Source organism: Pyrus communis, chromosome 7 (assembly GCF_963583255.1).
Source record: "Pyrus communis chromosome 7, drPyrComm1.1, whole genome shotgun sequence".
NCBI lineage: Eukaryota > Viridiplantae > Streptophyta > Magnoliopsida > Rosales > Rosaceae > Pyrus > Pyrus communis.
In genome coordinates, this window is record NC_084809.1 from 2,291,397 (window position 1) to 2,305,383 (window position 13,987).

The following is a 13,987-nucleotide window of genomic DNA, read 5'->3' on the forward strand; positions in this document are numbered from 1 at the left end:
GCAAATGTATTATTACATAGTATATTGGGATGTGTCTTGTTCAGATAATATGGTCAACCTAATGAATCTAGTAAAATGACAAAAGAAAAATACGTCAGAAATTCAATTATATTATATGTTTTTATCAATATTATCGTTAGAGAATTGTTATTAGCATTTTAAAAATCTTATTTTACATTTTAAATTTTTTTATATTAGAAAAAAAAAACATTTGTAAGGAGTGTAGAATGAAATTTTTAGAATGTCAATAACATTTTCCTATCGTTAATGTATTGATAACATGTTGAAATAATTGTAAATATTATTATTTGTATTACGTGGTTTTGAATTGTCAACTTCTTAATGTGAGTTTTAACGTTTTATAATATAAATTGATGATTTTTTTTTTTTTAATTTTCACTTGTTACGACATGAAATGTTTCAATGCATCTTTCGTGCACATTAAATAAGGGTTGTGATTTTCACACACCTTTAACTGATTTTCCCATACCTTTTCCTATTTTTTTAATACTTAATTGATATTATACTATTTAATCTTCTATGTATACCCTTCCTACTTTTTGATGGTAATTAATGAAAGATTAAATAAGGAGGGGTATATATGGAAGATTAAATAGTAGGATACAAATTAAGTATTAAAAAATATGAACGGGTGTGGAAAAAGTAGTTAAGGATGTGTGAAAATCATAACTCATTAAATAACTTTTGAAAAAGACTAAGATACGTGGAATGTGGCAGAACCCAATGGATTTTAGTCAATCTGGAGTCCAATCAAATCAGGTGTATTATTAATTACTTTTTTGGGGAACTTTTGCATTATGATATTCTTGTATTTAAGTACTCAACAAATCCAACATACCACTTGTCAAATTTATAATCATAGTACTAAATTTATGTCCAAAAGAATTAATATAGTTTAACAAATGGACCATATCCAAAATAAGTAATGTTATTCGTATTATGTTTTTGTACCATATTTTCATATCATTTTAGGTAGTATTTGATGTGGACAATTATATTATTTGAATTAATTAGATTTTTAAATTTAGTTCATTATTTAATAAACTAATAATTAAGAAAAATTAATTAATTAAATAATGATTGTGGTATCCAATGAGTCTTTCTCCTTCCTTTCCTTGGATTTTGCAAATTTTTCAAAATGATGTGGCTGTCTACATCAGATGCCATCTAAGCTGGTATAGAAATATGATACAAAAACATAGTATGAATATCATTACTCTTAATTACAAAACCATAGCGATATTTTACGTTAATCATGCATTGTTATATTCTATTTTTTCTCAACAATACTTCGTAATGGATTTTAGTTGTTGCCCCTGTTGCACTTGATATGTTAGGATTGCGGGGGTTTGTTTTATCTTTTCTCGCTGCAATACGTAATTAATTTAAAAAATTGTTACCATAACATCGATTAAACACATAACAACGCATAATTGGTTTTATCGCTAGGGTAGGTTACTTTCTCCGCTAACTTGAGAGTAGCGGTAAGAGTAGCACAAGAACATGAACGCTCCGTGAGTCGGATAAGGACATGAAAAGCTACACATCAACCTTTCCACGTCCTAATTCCGCCTTTTGACTGCATATTCCAGATCCCAAGAATGTCCATCTCCAAACGCATCCCTTATAATATTTCCTCTTTTTTTTTCCTTTTTTTTATTTGTTCAGGAAAAAACTCTCCAATCATCTGGCCGTTAAAGCACCTCGTGACTCGCTCAACTGAGTCGGAGCTCCGAGTTAAAACTCTGCCTTATTTGCACATGTGGTGATCTCCACACTCCTGGCATGCACCTAGACATAGACGTATACGTACACGTATTCGTGCATATATAGCGGCTTTCTGTGGTCGAACGGCGGTGACGAGCTTTCGTTGTTCTGCTTCGGATTTGAGCTGTGGGAGTGAAGACTTAGAGAGAGAGAGAGAGAGAGAGATGGAGGAGGAGCAGGAGAGAGAAACCGGAGAGAAGATAAAGATTGGAGTTTGTGTGATGGAAAAGAAGGTGAAATGCGGCCCCGAGGTTCATCTTTTCCTTTTTGCTCACTTTTGTGTACGCTTCGAAAGCAATCATGTATGTATATTGAACAATGTATGTATACTATGAACTTGTTCGTTTTCTGCAGGTGTTTTCGGCGCCCATGGGGCAGATTCTCGAACGGCTGCAAGCGTTTGGCGAATTTGAGGTGCTGATTTTGTTTTCTCATTGAATTTTCGTGTCGAAATTGTTCTTGTTTGCGAGTTCGATCTAATTATCCATTTTTACGGATGATTATTATGTTTACGTATCGAAAAAGTTTTAGGAAGTGTTGTGTTGTTGATCGTTTTATTGTGCAAATATATACGCAGTGTCGATTTTATGCCATAATCTTATACATGTCTTGTTGTGAAATGTTCTCGTAGATCATACATTTTAGGGATAGAGTCATTCTTGAAGATCCAATTGAAAGGTATTTTTTCGTATTTGATTATCATAATAGTATGTGTTTTCGCACATTATACGGAGGGTGGTGCTATCTACACACTCATTTTTACCTCTCACACACCCCTTGTTAATTTCTGTCCTTTGATCTTCGTCAATTCATTCAATCCAACAGCCGGAAATTGGGAGGGGGTATGTGGATAGCATCACCATATATGTAATGGTCATAATTTTAATTTGAGAAGTGATTGAAACAGCTTGAAATGTTCGTGTTCGGTTATGGTGATAGTTTCTAGTTTCATTAACTTGGTGGCTGTTGCAATACATAAATTTTAGGTGATTAATTTATTTTCACTGTTACTGTATGTCAGCTGGCCAATTTGTGACTGCTTGATTGCCTTTCATTCCTCCGGCTATCCTCTGGAAAAGGCCGAGGCATATGCTGCTTTAAGGAAGTAAGCTCTGTTGTTTATGTACAGGTTCTATTTGATTCATCCATTCTGTTATATTTGGACTAAAGGACGGCTGTTTATTCTCTAACTATCTGGTTTTTTTTTTATTTTTTTTATTTTTTATCCAGGCCTTTTCTAGTAAATGAGTTGGAGCCGCAACACCTTCTCCATGACCGAAGGAAGGTTTATGAGGTATGGTTATGAATTTCGTCTTATTAAGGTTTTCCATTATCCCCCTCCATACACCTTTTAAATGTATTTTTATGCATGAACTTAGTGTTTCGAATATTTATGGTTATAAAAGTAGAATGTCAGTAACTAATATGTTACTTTGGTGGATTGAAGCATCTTGAAATGCACGGAGTCTCTGTTCCCAGATATGCCCTTGTAAATAGAGAAGTACCTTATCAAGAGCTGGACTATTTTATTGAGGAAGAAGATTTTGTTGAGGTTCATGGTCAGCGTTTCTGGAAGCCATTTGTAGAGAAGCCTGTTGAAGGTCAACTTATTTCCAACATTTATGAATAAGTTGTTTTATCTTAATATGATTTATTTTCATTATATTATGGCTGGTAAAATTTGTATGCTTCTGTTTGAACGTTGTTTTCGCTAAATTCTAAACCTAGTCAATACTCAACAGCTAAAACATTAGGAGAATCCATTATTGCTTCTTTTGTAAACTTTTTGTTTTGCACCTGTTATTGCTTTTGGGTTATATATTAAGAATAATGTTATTGACTCTTGTCTTCTGCTTCTATGAAGGGGATGATCATAGTATAATGATATATTATCCCAGTTCGGCAGGTGGAGGAATGAAGGAATTGTTTCGGAAGGTGAGGTTTTAACTGCTTATTTGTTAGCTCAAAATGAGAGTTTGTGTCTTCTGTATGTTTGGATGTGTGATATGAAAAATATTTGAAAGCAAGGTAATACATGTACAAGAAAGTTTACTGAAGTCTTATAGCTGTTAGGTAGTTGATTTGCTCTGGGCTTCTTGTTTATTTCTTCTTGCACACAAACCAAATTATTGTCGCCAGGTTGAATTTTTGGTTGACCTTGACCTTGAACATAAAAAACAAAAGTAGTACGGATATGTAAATGTTACACGTGGCTAGCAGCGTATCAAGTTTGAGACTAATCTCTTTATGACTTCGTAGGATTTCTATGTTTATTATCCATGATCGTTCATTTATGTTTTTATCGTCTGATTTTAGGTTGGTAACCGATCTAGTGATTTCCATCCGGATGTTAGACGAGTGAGACGTGAAGGCTCTTATATATACGAGGAATTCATGCCAACTGGAGGAACAGATGTCAAGGTTGGATGGTTTGGGTTTGAGACCTCTCATTATTCTTAATTTCACATGATAATAAGGTCAATTGCTATCATGAGAAAAAGAAAAGAAAAAAAAAAATTCTTCTTACTATTTTGCATCCTTATATTCTCTCTCATTAATCTAACGCATCCTTAACATTTCAAGTTGCATGTCATTTAGAATAGACTACTTATACAATTCTATCTGTGAATTTTCAATGTTTGAGGCCATGATTTTCTTCTAACTTGGTTGTATACTCCAACATTTAAATGTCTTTAATATATAATTTTTCTCTTCTTGTCAAATAATACAGGTGTATACAGTGGGACCTGAATATGCACATGCTGAGGCAAGGAAGTCTCCTGTTGTTGATGGTGTTGTCATGAGAAATCCTGATGGCAAGGAAGTAAGTACTGTATGTAAGATATGTTTGGTTGTTCTTCTTGTTCGGCTGATTATTCTCGCTCTCTCTCTCATCTGAATTTCTGATTTCCAATTTCTTGTAATCTTGTTAATTCTTTATTTCCAGTGGTGAATTTTTCCATGTTGCTTCGGAATACCAATGTTGATAGACATTCTCTTTACATATTTAGAATGAAAGTTATTATATCGCCTGGTTCAACCAATGATGTAATGACCAATCCTTAACGTAGATGGTGTCTGGGCCAGGTTTGTTTTTGGTAAAGCAGATAGAATGCTGCAAGCAGGAAATACTGGGTGAATTGATACATTGCTACTGCCAAATGAGGGTTGAAAGAGTGATGTTTGCTTGTTAATTCGTTTGACAGGTTAGGTATCCTGTTTTACTGACACCCACTGAGAAGCAAATGGCAAGGGAGGTCTGCATTGCATTTAGGCAAGCGGTATGTAACTCAAATGTGGTATCAAATAGTCTGGATGTTACAAGGCTAATTATTAGTTGCAGTAACTGGTTTGATGTTGCTTTAATATTCTCTTGTGTGCCAGTAGTTAAGTTTGTCTTCTGATACTGTGAACGTACTGATAGCTTCATTAATCTCACATGTTTGGGATGTACTTTTTAATTCTTCTAATTTTTTGCAGGTTTGTGGGTTTGACCTTTTGCGCTGTGAGGGACGCTCCTATGTTTGTGACGTAAATGGATGGAGTTTCGTAAAGAACTCTCACAAGTAAATTTCTTTATAATGATTTGATTAATCATGAAGGTGCTCTAAATCCGGTTTTTCCTGTGTGGTCACAAAAATAAATGATGTTACTTTGCAATACAGGTATTATGATGATGCTGCTTGTGTGCTCAGGAAGTTACTTTTAGATGCCAAGGCCCCTCATCTTTCTTCTGCAATTCCACCAACATTACCATGGAAAGTCAATGAACCAAGCCAACCTACTGAGGGACTAACTCGTCAAGGAAGTGGAATCATTGGCAAATTTGGGCAGTCGGAGGAGCTACGTTGTGTTATTGCTATTATTCGTCAGTATGTCTATTTCTCTCAGTTTTTTTACTTAGTTGATTTGCTTGTTTTCTCTTCTCATCTCTGTTTTGCTTTGGCAGTGGTGATAGAACTCCCAAACAGAAGGTAAAGCTGAAGGTTACTGAGGAAAAGCTGCTAAACTTGATGCTTAAGTACAATGGTGGACGACCTAGATCCGAGGTGATTGATTTTGCCTTTTAGACCTTGTCATTTATTTTGGTCAAAATATTGTATAAACTGACCATTGGTATTGGCTCTCATTTTGCAGACGAAATTGAAAAGTGCTGTCCAATTGCAAGATTTATTAGATGCCACACGAATGCTAGTACCTCGTACCAGGTATCTATTTTAAGATTAAATTTTCTTCCTATTTTAGTTAACAAATAATTGGTGATCTAATCGTGTGAAACTCACCTTTTACCCCTTTTCCCATTCTTTGAAATTCATGTTTAAAGTCATATCAGGAAACACCCTAATTATCTTTGTTAGCTGGTTCTCATATGATTGCACTGGTGAGGGTTCTTAATTAATGAGGACTCCTTACATTGTCTAGACCAGGTCGAGAAAGTGATAGTGAGGCAGAAGACATTGAACATGCTGAAAAGCTTCGTCAAGTTAAAGCAGTGCTTGAGGAGGTATCTATTTTATTTGGAATTTCTGCTTTTTGTAATTCAATGTAATTAGTTATAATTTCTCCTTCCTTCTTTTTCATCACAAATTGAATTTACCTTTGCGCTTTATAGGTTCATGTGTTATAATTCTAATATGAGTTTATTGCTTATCTGTTCATTTTGTCATGCAATTCTCAACAGAAAGTGAAATGGCTTCTAGTCTAACACTTCTACCACTTCCACGAACTATCAGGGGAATGCTCACTTTTTTTGTACTTGAACATTCGTTTCATAAAACAATCTGGATTGCTTTCATAAGATTACTTACAGTGTATCATCTGAGTTAATTACTGATACTCAAAATCGGGCTGAAAAGATGTGCTAAATGAAGCTAATTGTACTGGATCGGTGTCATATAAAGATTAATTAGTTGCCAAAATGTCTTAATCTTGTACTTCAGAATTGTTTTGATACACTGTTATACTGCGTCATGGTTATAATCATGTGCTGTTTTCATGCTTATGTTTATCAAGGGGGGCCATTTCTCTGGCATTTATAGGAAGGTTCAACTAAAGCCATTAAAGTGGGTTAAAGTGGCAAAAAGTAATGGGGAAGGTGAGGAAGAACGCCCAGTTGAAGCTTTGATGGTTCTTAAATATGGGGGTGTCCTTACACATGCTGGAAGGAAGCAGGTATTGATTGATTTTTGTTTTGTTCATGGACTCCTAGATTGTAATTTAAGAGCCCTCATTGTCCTAAAATCATAGTGTTATATTCATTCTTCTTGTTTTTATTCTTTTCTTCTTTCACTTGTTTGCAGGCTGAGGAGCTGGGTAGATATTTTCGGAATAATATGTATCCAGGTAATAGTCACAGTTCTTTTTCATTTTTTGTTAGTATCAACTTGTATGCCTGTTTACTGGAGTACGTATATCTTGAAGATTTTGATTTTTCGCTATTATTATTTTCTTCCAAAGATATCGTCAGCTTTGCCTCTACAAAGTTGCTCACAGTGCTACTTCGTTTCAGAATTATTTTCTTTGGGTACTTCTCATAATAAATTTGTACACAATTGCAGGTGAAGGTACCGGCCTGCTTCGCCTCCATAGCACCTATCGTCATGATCTTAAAATCTACAGCTCTGATGAGGGCCGTGTGCAGGTATAGTCTCATTAGTGATCGTGGGTTTATATAGTTTTTATATATTCCTCCCTTTTTCTTCTTGTGAAATTTGATCTCTATTTAAATGAAGTGAATTTCCTAATTGTTATGGTCATTAACCCCTGAAATTTTCATCATTGATGAGTTACATTATTTACAATATATCTGTTTACAGATGTCTGCCGCTGCTTTTGCTAAAGGCCTACTTGATCTTGAAGGGCAGCTAACACCAATCCTGGTCTGTAGTTTTTTTTTTTTTTTTTTTTTTTTTTTTACATAATTGTGACTGCTTTCGGAAGTCGAGCTGCATGACTGAATTTTATTCCCTTTCTTAAGGTTTCCCTTGTTAGCAAGGACTCCTCTATGTTGGATGGACTAGACAATGCAAGTGTTGAGATGGACGAAGCAAAGGTTTGTCTATCATTTTCACAGGTTGATTTGTTTTAGTTTTCGGTGTGGGGGAGCCCATAATTGAGAATGCTTCTTCTTTAACAATTATGTGATCATGTGATTCTCTTTTTCACATACTTCCCCTGCAGGCTAGGTTGAATGAGATTATTACTTCTGGTTTAAAGACGGGTAATAACAGTGCAACACCTCCTTGGATGGCTGATGGAGGTGGTCTGCCTTTAGATGCTTCCGAACTTCTACCTAAATTGGTAATTGCATTCGGTTTCCTTACCTACAGTTTTATTTGTCCTCGTATCAAGTCTGTTATTCCTCATTTAGTAGCATGCTAATATAGACTATATGAATTATGACAATTGCAACAGTTCTGTTTTAAAGCTTTCCAAATAATCCTTACTTTACCGCCCCTTTTTTTTTCTCTTAATGTTTCGTATCCGTTGAATAGGTAAAATTGACTAAGAAGGTCACTGAACAAGTACGACTGCTAGCAAAGAATGAAAATGAGGAACTTACAAAGACAAGCTCAGATGATGTAACACTTCCTTATGACCAAGCAAGGGCCCTTGGTAAGACTAACATTGATGTTGATCGTATTGCTGCTGGATTACCATGCGGTAGTGAGGGATTCCTTTTGATGTATGCTCGATGGAGAAAGCTTGCAAAGGACTTGTACAGTGAACGAAAAGAGTAAGTTCTAGAACATCTTTTTTGTTTTTAATATTTATTTTAATTTGATTAGTGTTGCATTTATTCAAATTCTTTGCCACACGGGGCATAAAAGATGCAACGGTTTTTTTGAAGTTATGAAATATCTTTTGTATTTCAACTCTTGCATCAAACTCTTAAATTTGTTTATATTCAACTCTTGTATTCTTTTCAATTGACAATTACCTAGTACTTTATGTAATAATATAGTGGCTCAAAATGATGCGATTGCTCAAAGTAAGATTTTATTTCTTGAAAAGGAGTGTAATATGGATAGACTGACAGTTTTGTTGACATTGGTTTTACTGGCAGACGATTCGACTTAACACAAATTCCAGATGTTTATGACTCGTGCAAGTGAGTTGTCAGTTTTCATCTCTTTTTAGATAATACCAAATTTATGCAATTAGCTACTCTTATGTGTGATTATTTTGCTGCATCATTGTTGTAAAAGTTCTAAGTTGGATTCCAGTCCAATCTAACTATACAAGAGAATTTGGAATCTTGTTAATGGCTGCATAGAGAAGTAGGCTCATTGTGGTTTCCTGTATTTTATCACGTGGTCTTGTCCAACGTAGCTCATCTGGGACTATGCATTTATCATATAGTTTGATATGGGAAGCCAGAAGTAGGGGAATGCCAATCCAAAATTTATCACCGGATGCCAATTTTCTTACAATAGTCCTGAAGTTTTTTTGTTGGCTGAATGTGATTTATATGATCTGTGATTACTTGACAGATACGATCTCCTGCATAACGCACATCTCAATCTAGAAGGTCTGGATGAGCTGTTCAAAATTGCTCAGGTAAAGTCGTAATCATGAGCCAAGATGCTTTTATTGTATAACAAAATGTGCCTACTGGGCTATTCATATTCTGCTCTTGAGCATCACGCCTTCCTTTTCGAATGAGTCGGTCGTCAAAATTAGACTGACTCCGCTGTGGTAGCGTAATTGCAGTTGCTTGCAGATGGAGTCATCCCAAATGAGTATGGCATTAATCCAACACAGAAACTCAATATTGGTTCAAAGGTAGCCTTCCCATCAGCATGCCCCTTTCGTATTACTCTTTACGTCAGAAATATCATGAGCTAGAGTAGTAGATATTTTATATGCATTCTCCTGAGTTTCTCGGTTGGTACATTGCTTCTTGTACATTGATCTTTGTAGAAAAAATTTATTCGCTCCAGGCTTCACATCAAATTGTATTTTACTCCCTATCGATAAGCTACATTATCTTTCTTTTCGTTCAGATTGCTCGTCGTTTGTTGGGTAAGATAATGATCGACCTGAGGAATACTCGTGAAGAAGCCATCAGTGTTGCTGCTGAACCAAAGAGTGATCAGGATGAACATTCAAAGTCAACCAATACCGAGAAGGAAGATAAGAAGCATCGTCCTAAGCTTCATGTTAAGAGTGATGACAGAAAATCTAGCACAAGTGATACGCCAAAGCTTTCTGCTAAGAACGAAGATACGAGGAGACCCAGTACAACAAGCGAGATATCAATAGATCAGGATGACGACGATGACAAAGAGACCCAATATCGTTTGGATCCAAAGTAATATAAGAGAACCTCGCTTCCCCGCTCATCGTTTCTATTATGGATCATTCTAATTGATATTAACAAACTCTTCATTACCCTGACAGGTATGCAAATGTCAGAACGCCTGAACGGCATGTGCGGACGCGCCTGTACTTTACATCAGTAAGTATATACTTTTATGTACATTTTCTTTATCTTTGAACATAATTCATGTAAATTAATGAAAATTTTGGAATGACAGGAATCTCACATCCACTCTCTCATGAATGTTCTCCGTTACTGTAACCTGGACGAGTCTCTTCAAGGAGAGGATGGCCTCGTTTGCCATAGTGCTTTGGAGCGTTTATACAATACTAAGGAGCTTGACTACATGAGTTATATAGTTCTGAGGATGTTCGAGAACACAGCAGTAAGTAAATGGTTTCCAAGCGCAGTCATAAGTAGTATAAGACCCCATATGCGTTTACTAGTATAATCATGACTCCGTATCATGATACCTTGATTAGTATTATCGCATGTAGAAATTAGGGAGTTTTAACGAAAAGCCCACAGTACTGTTCACTTCAACGAAAAACCACATTTTTACACTAAAAAGTCAAACCTGGTACTATTCACTTTACCCTTTATTTTGTCCTTATCGTTAAAACTCAAAGTTTTCAAGTTCTTTTCATTAGTTTTCCTTAGAAATTTATCCAGAGACCAATGTATTTTCGAAACTGAAATTGCAGGTAGCTCTTGAAGACACACAAAAATTCCGCGTGGAACTGACCTTTAGCCGTGGTGCAGACCTATCGCCATTGGAGGTAATACAATTGAAATCATAGGAAAACTGTTTTACCGAATGAATCAAAACGCATTACTAAAAATGAGTAAACAGGGAAACCAATTAACGTGTGAGGGGGACCGAACTGATTCTGTGTTTGCTTGTTCAACAAATTAAGCTGTGTTTTATCGTGTGCTTGGCAGAAAAATGACAGTAAGGCTACGTTTTTGCGTCAAGAGCACACACTACCAGTTATGGGTCCGGAGAGGTTGCAAGAAGTGGGATCGTATCTAACATTAGATAAAATGGAGAAAATGATACGCTCGTTTGCTATGCCAGCAGAAGATTTTCCTCCAGCATCGACTCCAGCAGGATTCACAGGCTATTTCTCAAAAAGCGCAGCGGTGCTCGAGCGCCTGGTAAATCTCTGGCCTTTCCATAAGCATGCTAATTCTAATGGAAAGTAGCATAGTACCCCTACCGCCCCGCCCCTCCCCGTTCTTTGCTTTTTACATCCTTTGTTGTTCTTGTGCTCGTCTTGATGCACATGGAACTTTGGTTGGTGGAGCAACCGAGGTCAAATTTTGACAACTTCTGGAGTAGATTTGAATTACTAACAGCTGAAAACCACAGATAAATGTTGTTGAGATGGGAGTCGAAAATCGAAATAAAGAGCCTGCATTTCTCTCTCCCCCTCTGGTTTTACTTTCTTGTTTTGATTCTGACATTTGGCCACCTGAACTATAACGTCAGTTGAAATTGACCCCTTCAACTATTCTTTTAGTAAATTAAGGACTTAAAACGTTTCAAAATTGGCCAACCACCTAACACCACGATGTTCGGGGGATCTCACTACTCCTAGAGAACTCAATCAGATGGCTAAAGAGGCGAAACTGCGAGTTGAGATTGCCAGGTACAATACACATTGTATTTAAACCTTGATGATTTTTCTACATCACGAGATTATACGAAATTACATAGTTATGAATGTTTATGCCGGCTGAGGGGGTTGCACACCCTGAAAGGGCTGTGGAATCAGTGGTGAGGCTGAAGAACCTACACATTGACACAATCCAGCAAGCATACACCGTCCGAGTCTCCGAGTGTCCATGTCTCGGGGTCTCGGGGAGATATGAATATGGTTCCCCTTTATAGTGTACAATACATGCATTAGCACACACTAGCAAGAAAGCTTCTATAGCATATCAGGTCTTTCCAATTAACACAAACTCTGATCTTAGACAGAGCGGTATTTCTCGACCTTTTTCTCGAGCTCATCCTTTTGCGCTCCGATCACCCGATCCACTTCCTTCCCTTTCTTCAACAGGACGAACGTTGGCATTGCCTCCACACCGAATGCCTGCGCCACTTCCTACATACCAAAAAAAAACCCCTAGTTCAGAAACAAAACGCAATATGGTACAAAGGCTAAAAGCGTTTTCTGACAATTAAAACCGTTTTTGTCTAACTTGGATTTGAGAGTATTGTAAAAGACTTTAAAATCCTAGTGTAGTCAATTAAAAGATTTTAGAATCCATTCAAATCTAAGTGTAGTCAATTAAAAAATTTTAAAGGATTTTAAAATCCATCTATATCTAAGTGTATTAAAAAAATTAAGATTTTGGAAGATTTCAATAAGTTGTGGATTTTGTGGGATTTGAGAGCAAGAAGTATATATAACCAAGACTAAAAAGAGTCTAACCTCACCTCCTAGGATTTCAAATCCTTTTCCATATGGGCAGTCCTCAAATCTCTACCAACCCAAGCCACACACAGGTAATCACCATATACTTTGGTGGAATCTCTTATTATGACCCTTAGACCTTAATTAGGCATGTATGATCATCGAAGGACATAATCGATCTAGGATTTTAGTTAATACTACTATCTCGCCATTCTGATTTTTTAATGTATGTGGTACTATAAGCACTACTGAAGTACCACAACATACGTTTGTGGCAAAAGGGCAGTTAGTGGTGATACTTGTTGGTGGTGTAATGCTCAAAAGCTCACCAAAGTTATGTTGATCTACCGATTGAGAAAGAGATGGAGCCGTAGTTATGTGAAAGGGGATCCGAAAAGGAAGGAGACAAAGTGGCTATCGAGTACAGTAGGGCAGGGGAAAAGATTTTTCTTTTTTTTTTTTCAATAAAAAATTATATGCCAATCCACCATAATCCACCAAAATCTACAAATTAAATTCATTCAAATTCTGTATGAATAATTTTGTAAAAGTCTTAAATTCTCCTAGATCCTATCAAATCTATCAGTTTTAAAATCCTTTAAAATCTTAGTTTCACTACACCAGTTTGGCAGAAATCTTGATCCGATTGGAAATTCTTCTCTATAAAGCACTTGTACGCATAAGGGCTTTTACTGGAAGCACTTGTATAAAAATCCAAGTCGTAATTCTTGGAATAGCACTTGAAGGTGCTTCAGCTTGATGAAAGAAATCACTTTTTAACATAAAAGCACTTCCAAAAATAAATGTGCTTCTAGCTCATCACTTTTAACATAAAAGCACTTTCACAAAAGCACTTATAAATAAAAGCACTTTCAATTATTAGCACAAGTTTGGAAGGACTTACAGATAGCTCGTTGACGTCGATCTTGGCGAACTGGACGTCGGTGAACTTGGCGGCCATGGCTCGGATGGCGGGCTCTATGAACCGGCAGGGGCCGCACCACGACGCCGAGAAATCGACCACCAGCTTCACGTTCCCCAATTTATGCAAATCATTATGGCAATAAAACAGTAAATTCAGATCCCTAATCTCTCACTAATTTCAACACTCAAACAATCAAAATTAAAAAAATAAATAAATTAAAAACATGCTTCGGCAAGTACCAGCTGGGAGGATTCCTTATGGGCGTTCAAGTGAAGCTGCCATCTCTCCGACGAGTGAAACGACGTCACTCCGGACTCCTCCCCTGCCGAGTGGTCAATATAGCGTGACAGATACGACCCCATTCTCTCTCTCTCTCTCTCTCTCTCTCTCTCTCTCTATCTTCCAACGATTACTCGATGTCAAATTATGTCACGTTACCATCTAAATATCATCGAGGGACCAATAGCATAAGACAAAACGAATTTAGGGGTGAATTTGAGAATATGGAAAATACGAAATGTCGTTTGT

General features: G+C 36.4%; 2 protein-coding genes across 6 annotated transcripts; one reads left to right on the forward strand and one right to left on the reverse strand.

The window, feature by feature from the left end:
- Positions 1-1,636: 1,636 nt before the first annotated feature.
- LOC137739504 (inositol hexakisphosphate and diphosphoinositol-pentakisphosphate kinase VIP1-like) lies at positions 1,637-11,539 on the forward strand. 5 transcript variants are annotated; one of them, XM_068479094.1, is made up of 30 exons: positions 1,637-2,039; positions 2,143-2,202; positions 2,420-2,466; positions 2,810-2,893; positions 3,019-3,082; positions 3,236-3,389; positions 3,653-3,723; positions 4,105-4,209; positions 4,520-4,612; positions 4,995-5,069; positions 5,269-5,354; positions 5,454-5,660; positions 5,738-5,837; positions 5,926-5,996; positions 6,211-6,292; positions 6,802-6,960; positions 7,089-7,131; positions 7,347-7,429; positions 7,605-7,667; positions 7,766-7,840; positions 7,969-8,088; positions 8,283-8,524; positions 8,855-8,899; positions 9,282-9,348; positions 9,502-9,573; positions 9,795-10,102; positions 10,192-10,249; positions 10,329-10,496; positions 10,816-10,890; positions 11,054-11,539. In XM_068479094.1, the coding sequence occupies exons 1-30, from the start codon at positions 1,953-1,955 to the stop codon at positions 11,315-11,317; spliced, it is 3,228 nt and encodes a 1,075-aa protein (XP_068335195.1). In that variant the 5' UTR covers positions 1,637-1,952; the 3' UTR covers positions 11,318-11,539. The 5 variants fall into 5 exon arrangements, with proteins under 5 accessions (XP_068335195.1, XP_068335196.1, XP_068335197.1 ...); XM_068479095.1 differs by having other exon boundaries at positions 1,637-2,021; XM_068479098.1 differs by lacking the exon at positions 2,420-2,466 and having other exon boundaries at positions 1,950-2,021.
- A 211-nt stretch (positions 11,540-11,750) lies between these two features.
- LOC137739506 (thioredoxin H2-like) lies at positions 11,751-13,883 on the reverse strand. The gene is made up of 3 exons (XM_068479099.1): positions 13,699-13,883; positions 13,439-13,561; positions 11,751-12,222 (listed from the first exon to the last, which is right to left on the reverse strand). Exons 1-3 carry the CDS (start codon positions 13,819-13,821, stop codon positions 12,088-12,090), a joined length of 381 nt encoding a protein of 126 aa, XP_068335200.1. The 5' UTR covers positions 13,822-13,883; the 3' UTR covers positions 11,751-12,087.
- Between the last annotated feature and the right edge of the window lie 104 nt (positions 13,884-13,987).

What these genes read in the sequence shown, in the direction of transcription:
- LOC137739504 (XM_068479094.1), top strand. Translation starts at nt 1,953, where the DNA reads ATGGAGGAGGAGCAGGAGAGAGAAACCGGAGAGAAGATAAAGATTGGA. An exon ending in CTTGAAGATCCAATTGAAAG is followed by an intron (nt 2,467 to 2,809) that starts GTATTTTTTCGT and finishes ACTGTATGTCAG; the next exon opens with CTGGCCAATTTGTGACTGCT. An exon ending in GTGGACGACCTAGATCCGAG is followed by an intron (nt 5,838 to 5,925) that starts GTGATTGATTTT and finishes CTCATTTTGCAG; the next exon opens with ACGAAATTGAAAAGTGCTGT.
- LOC137739506 (XM_068479099.1), bottom strand. Translation starts at nt 13,821, where the DNA reads ATGGGGTCGTATCTGTCACGCTATATTGACCACTCGGCAGGGGAGGAG. An exon ending in ATAAGGAATCCTCCCAGCTG is followed by an intron (nt 13,562 to 13,698) that starts GTACTTGCCGAA and finishes GGGAACGTGAAG; the next exon opens with CTGGTGGTCGATTTCTCGGC. An exon ending in TCGACGTCAACGAGCTATCT is followed by an intron (nt 12,223 to 13,438) that starts GTAAGTCCTTCC and finishes TTTGGTATGTAG; the next exon opens with GAAGTGGCGCAGGCATTCGG.